Here is a 6335-nt window from a genome sequence, read left to right as displayed (position 1 = left end):
TTCACCAGACTATTTTGACTAGTGCAGGCTCTAGCATCAGATCCTTGACAGGTTGGGATTCGCCTATTGACAGCAGGTACACTATTTATGCCTACTTGGCTAAGTCTCAGGGAGCAAATGTACTTGTTGAGGAGAAGCGTAAGAGGGATGAAGAAAATCCAAATGCAGCTAAAAAGACTAGAGGGGGTGAGTTTGTTACTCCACCTACTGCAGGACCGTCTTTGAGACCAGGGCCAGAATGACAAATGGAAGATGCTCAAAAGAAAGAAAAGAGGCAAGAGCCTAGAGAGAGAAAGCAGCCAGGGTTTAGATTGATGTCTGATATTGAGACATCTACGGACATGAAGAAAATCTTTAATGACAAGATACTTGGCAGTGAGGTGACTTTTACTATTTCTGAGGTTTTGGACATCTCGAAAAGAGAGTTTCAAGATCAGTTCCAAGAAGTCCTGAAGAGGAAAAGACATGCATTGCCTACTATTGATACACAGGGAGTTTTGATTGGAGAGTTGGATGAGGATGAGGATGAGGTTATGGTTGAGAATGCTTCTATTTTTCCACAGATAGAGAAGAGGCTTTAGCCTATGCATTATGTTGAAACTGATGAGCCTGTCTTGATACCGCGTAGTCACTTTTCGCGGAGTCATTGGGCTAGGGCAACTACAGAAACGATGGTAAAAATTGGAGAGAAACAGGTGCCTTATGTTGCTTTGGTGCATCATGGTTCAAAGATTAATCTCATAGTTCATGGAGTTTATGAAAGTAATAGACGGCCTATGGATGTAGAGTATGGGTGGCATATGAGACCCGCTAACAAAACTGCAGGTGATTTGTATGCTGCCTGTCCTAGTGTCAGGGTTTCTATTGGAGATGTAGAGGAGGATTTCCATTTCTTTGTGCAGGATTCCTGCTCTTATCCCATAATTCTTGGACAGCCATTCATCATAGAGATGCGCATGGAAACAAAAGTAATGGATGATGGATCTGCTTATGCATGGATTCGCAGTAAAGATGGTATGAGAGCAGTTCAGTTTATGACTGTGTGTGTGAACCATGTTAGAAACAGGGATACTCTTAGAGATGCACCTTTGCCCACTGTGAGGGATTCGGGTTTTCATTAGGTACGTCTATTTTGCGAGACGACGGTGGTACAGAGCAGAGGAGATTGGAGTTCTCGCCTCCTAACAACAGTGTTTTCTCCTCCAGTTTTGTTGGAATTTCAGCAAACAGTTAGATGAGTTATCAGAAGACTTCTAAGTTGCCTAGAGCTGCCAGGTAGTACATATGCAGGAAGGAGAAAAATTTGAAAAATGCAGGTATTTTAGAGGATGATGAGCATATAGATGGGATGTATGATAGTATGGTTTGTGCATATACGATGATAGAGATGGAAAATATGCTGAAAACTGATATGCAGAGTTGTCACAGTAATGTATTAGTGCAATCCCTAGACATGTTTCATGAAATTGCAGATTTTGTGTCACAGATAGAGTCAGAGGCTGAGGTGACTCAACAAAAAGTGTTGAGTACTGAAGAAATTCAGCAAACAGAGTTTTCGGTTGATTATGATCAGCCTACAGAGACACAAAGGGCTGAAAACTTTCAGGCAACAGAGTTTACTGTTGAAATATTTCAACATCCAAAGTTTAGGGCTGTTCCTATGCAGTCCATAGAGCAGAGGGCTAAGGATATTCAGCCACTAGAGTGCAGAATTGCTAATTTACAGCAAGATTTGAGTAATGCAGAGGATCATAATGAAGCCAAGGTTGACATAAAATATAAGACTGCGGATAAGAAGGTGAAGCCGGTAGCTGTATCGCTTCCACCTAATAGTGATCAGCAAATAGAGAGGGCTGCCAAACAGCCAATTTTGAGGAATCTAGAGCATATAGGCCATAAATTTTCAACAAAGACTCTTACTGAATTAAAAATTGGAAATGGTGATTTCTTTCTACCCACAGAGAAGCAATGCTTTCAGGAGATGCTTGAGCGACATGGAAGGGGGTTTTCTTTTTTTCCGCATGAGATTGGATGTGTGAATCCGAATATTTTTGCTCCTATGGTGATCTTTACTATTCCTCATATTCCATGGAACCTCCGACCTATTCCAGTGCCTAAGGCGCACCTGCCAAAGCTAATTGACTTGTTGAATGAGAAAATCAGGATGGGAATCCTAGAGCCGTCATCTCCACCATACTCAAATAGGTGGTTTACAATTCCAAAGAAGAATGGTACTCTCCGATTTATACAGGACATGCAACCAGTAAACAGAGTTACTATAAGGAATGTTGGTATAGATCTAGTTGTGGATGAGTTTGCAGAAGCATTTGCTGGACGTGCCATCTATTCTTTAGGTGATTTGTATTTGGGATATGATCAGTTTTAGTTGGCTTTGGAAAGCATGGACATAATCACTATGAGAACTCCTATTGGGCTTGTCAGGATGTGTAGCTTGCCTGAAGGTGCCACTAATTCTGTTGCGCATATGATGAACGCCATGCATAAGGTCCTTCGTGATTACATACCTTAGCTTACCATGCCTTTTTTGGATGATGTGCCCATTAAGGGGTGTGCAGAAGAAGAGACGAATGAGAGTCTAAATGAGCAGGGATGCAGATATTTTGTGGTTGATCATATTTCAGCTTGTGAAAAGATTTTGGCCAGGTTAGAAGAAGTGAACTTGAAACTATCAGGGGAAAAATCTGTTTTTGGAGTAAATGAGGTTGTCATTGTTGGACATATGTGTGGGTATTATGGCAAGAAATCTTCACCTGACAAGCTGGATGCTATAGACAAGATTACGGATTACTGTTCTACCACTTCAAAGGTACGGAGATTCATTGGAGCTTGTGTGTTTTACATGATTTGGATACCCCATTTTGCACACATAGCAGATTGTTTATATCAACTGCTTCGAAAGGGGCAGAAATTTTATTGGGATGAGAGCCACACTAGAGCCATGCGGAAATTGAAGAAGTTATTACAGATTGCTCCTACTCTCAGGAAAGCGGATTATAATTGCGGAAGGCCTGTTGTATTGATAGTTGACAATAGTCCAATTGGCATAGGTTGCTCTGTGGGTCAAGATGATGCAGATGGAAACATGTATGCTATTCGGTTTGGGGCGAAAGTCCTAAACGAGAGACATAGGAGATATCCACAAATCAAGAGGAAATTACTGGGAATTGTTACGGCTCTCAAATGTGACAAGGAGTACTTTATTGGAGCCGCAGTTGTGGTAGAGACAGATTGCTTGCCATTGATAGGTATGATTACGAGTTGCTCTACTCCGGATATAGCTATGCTCAGATGGATTGCATGCATCAAGTCATTAAATCCAGAATTTAAACACATAGCAGGGAAGGATAATTCAGTGGCGAATATGCTGTCTAGAGCCAGATATGATGATGAGGAGACACTACTTGCAGAAGAGGATGATGCAGAAATTTCAGCCGCTATGGTTGATCATGTTTGCCATGTCTATGATATTGTGGCTTTCATAGAAGAACTCTATGTTGGAGATTGGTTTTGCAGATTGGCAAATATCTTAGTACACTAAGAAAAAGAGATGAATGGACAGATGAAGAGTTCAAGAAGATCAGAAGAAAAGCCTATGGCTATTTTCTCAAGGACGAATTTATTTGGAAGCACCCGAAGAAAAGAGGTGGATTACCCTTGCGGGTTGTCTACGATAAAGAGACACAGTTACAGGTGATGAGGGAGTTTCATGAGAGTCCTTGGACTGGTCATAGAGGAGTGTGGACTACTTATGAGAAAATCAAGGAGAAATATTTGTGGAAAGGCATGTATAGAGATGTTTCTCACTTTGGAGAGACTTGCAAAGACTGTCAGATGTATTCGGTAGTGTGTCATCGAGATGAGCTTCATCCGACCTATCCACTATTCATTCATTATAAGTGGGTAGTTGACTTGGTTACCATGCCTATGGGTGTATGGCAGATGAGATATATTGTTTTGGCTAGAGAGGATCTTACCAATCATGTTGAGGGCAAACCTTTGAGAACGAAGACCACTAGTGCAGTGTGTAAGTTCTTATTGGAAGAAATTTTCTATAGGTATGGCTATGTGGGTAAGATCACTGCAGATCGTGGTGAATTGGATGCAGATGAAGCTAGAGAGTTTTTCTCTCAACTAAAAATCAAGTTGGCTCTAACTACAGCATACAATCCAGAGGGAAATGGAAAGAGTGAAAGAGGGCATCCGCCGATAGTAAAAGCATTAGCCAAAGTATGCAGAGGATGGATTGGAGAATGGCCGAGACTTCTACCATTTGCTTTGTGGGCTGATCGTATGACTCACAGTGTTACCATAGGATATATGCCCATAGAGTTGATGTATGGTCAGAAACCGGTTATGCCGACTGAGACCTGTGCTTTGACTTGGTCAATTTTACCTTGGCAGGAGGATTTGACGAGAGAGGAGCTCTTAGCTCTTCGGATTTGGCAGATGGAGAGAAGACCAGAGGATATTCAGCTAGCTATTGACAGGTTGAAGGTATCTAAACTTAGAAATAAGGACAGGTTTGACAGCAGGCATCGCTTACAACCTAGAGCAATAGAAGAGGGAGATTGGGTATTAATTTTTTATTGCAGCCTTGAAAATTGGCATACTGCACTTTGGAAGATGGTGAAAAGATGGTTTGGGCCATACATAGTCAGACATGTCTTTGACAATGCAACATATGAGCTAACAGAATTGGATGGGACAGTGCTTAGAGTGCCTATTGCAGGAAAAAGAATCAAGATTTTCAAGAAAAGAGATGATGAGGATTATGCATTCGAAGAATTTGCAAGAGAAGAGCAACGAGAAGAAACTCCAGTAGAAGAGACATATGATATGACAGATAATCTTACTGAAATATTTGAAATACACAACAAAGAGATTAATCTGTTCGTGGATCTTGACGATAATGATCATGGGTAGTTGGCCCATCCAGAGGATGTGTAGGATTAGAGGGGGTGGATGTCCTACTGCTGCGCATCCGAGGTGTGGAATCCACCAAAAAGATGTGTGTGTGACATTTGTTACTTTGTACATAATTAGTTGTTGTGTTTGCATTTTTGTTCTGCGTAGGCAATATAGTGGAGAGAGGTTTGGAGCAAGAGGAACTTATCTGTAATGCTTTAATTGACATGTATGTGAAATGGGGTTGGTTTCAGATGCACAAGAAGTGTTCATTAAGATGTCAGCTCAAGATGTCGTATCCTGGACGACACTGATTTGCAGGATATGCTGAACATTGACCTTTCCATGAGGCATTAGAATGTTTCAGATGGATGAAACTTGATGGTATTTATCCAAATGCTTTCACGTTTGCCTCTGTGCTGAAGGCATGTGGTAACATGGGAGCCATTGACAAAGGTGAAAAATTACTTTTGGACATGGCAAAGAGTGGATTGGAAACAGATACATCTATTGGAATCAACAAAATTGAGATGTATGCCAAGTTTGAGATGATGTCAAAGGCTGAGGAGGTTTTTGATAAGTCGCCAGCTCGTGACCTTGTGTTGTGGACTTCGCTAATTGCACGCTATGCTGAACATGGACCATTTGTCAAGGCCCTTGCTTCTTATCATCACATGCAATTAAAGGGTGTCTGTCTAGATGTTGTTGCTATTGCTTGTGCCTTGAAAGCTTCTATGTGCATGAAAGATTTGAGTAAGGGCCAAGTCATTCACATGGAGATTAGTTTAAAAGGATTTGAACAAGATCTTCCTATTGCTAATACACTTGTTGGACTATATGCACAATGTGGTTTACTCTTCGATACCAAGACCTCTAGAGGCACTGTTTGCTCTCAATTTGACATGTGATTCATTCAAATTTGGAACATTTAGGGCAGACCCTGAATTAATAGCTCGACCAAGATTTCCATTGATAGCTCCACTAATCACACAGCAAACTGAGCTGGTAATCGGAGGACTTGCACCTCCAATTATAGATGGAGAAAACCCATTCCACGAAGACCCTAGTTATTTACAGATCCAGAGACTGGAGATGGTCAAAAAACAGAGGTAACAAATCTATTCAGGCGGCTGCTACCATATGAAGGGTTTTTTTTCCATGCTTATACCAGTTCGATGGGGGGAATCCCACCACTTGGTCCGTGAAGTTCATAGGATATCTATGACGGTGCAATTGGAAGATTATTGGTGGTGAATTGGCCTGTTGGTAAACTTCCTGACTGTTGGTGGACAGCACCTGTTGGTGCACCTTCCAATCCAGAATTCCTAGATGGCAGAGAAGAAGGCATTGGCGGGGTGTGCTTAACTTTGAAGGCAGGATATAAACCATCAACCAGAAACGAAAGCTAG

At 41.5% G+C, this 6335-nt stretch overlaps 1 protein-coding gene across 1 annotated transcript; it reads left to right on the top strand.

Annotated features, from left to right (window-relative positions):
• The first annotated feature begins 5297 nt into the window (after positions 1-5297).
• Positions 5298-5834, top strand: LOC148018335 (pentatricopeptide repeat-containing protein At4g25270, chloroplastic-like). Its single transcript, XM_087661563.1, has one exon. The coding sequence runs from the start codon at positions 5298-5300 to the stop codon at positions 5832-5834; it is 537 nt and encodes a 178-aa protein (XP_087517689.1).
• The last annotated feature ends 501 nt before the right edge of the window (positions 5835-6335 follow it).

The sequence above is a fragment of the Lygodium microphyllum genome, chromosome 21 (genome assembly GCF_053477565.2).
Source record: "Lygodium microphyllum isolate KBCC chromosome 21, Lygodium_microphyllum_v1.1.10, whole genome shotgun sequence".
Classification (NCBI taxonomy): Eukaryota; Viridiplantae; Streptophyta; class Polypodiopsida; order Schizaeales; family Lygodiaceae; genus Lygodium; species Lygodium microphyllum.
The sequence above is the reverse complement of the archived record's forward strand: the minus strand, read 5'-3'. Positions and strand labels throughout refer to the sequence as shown.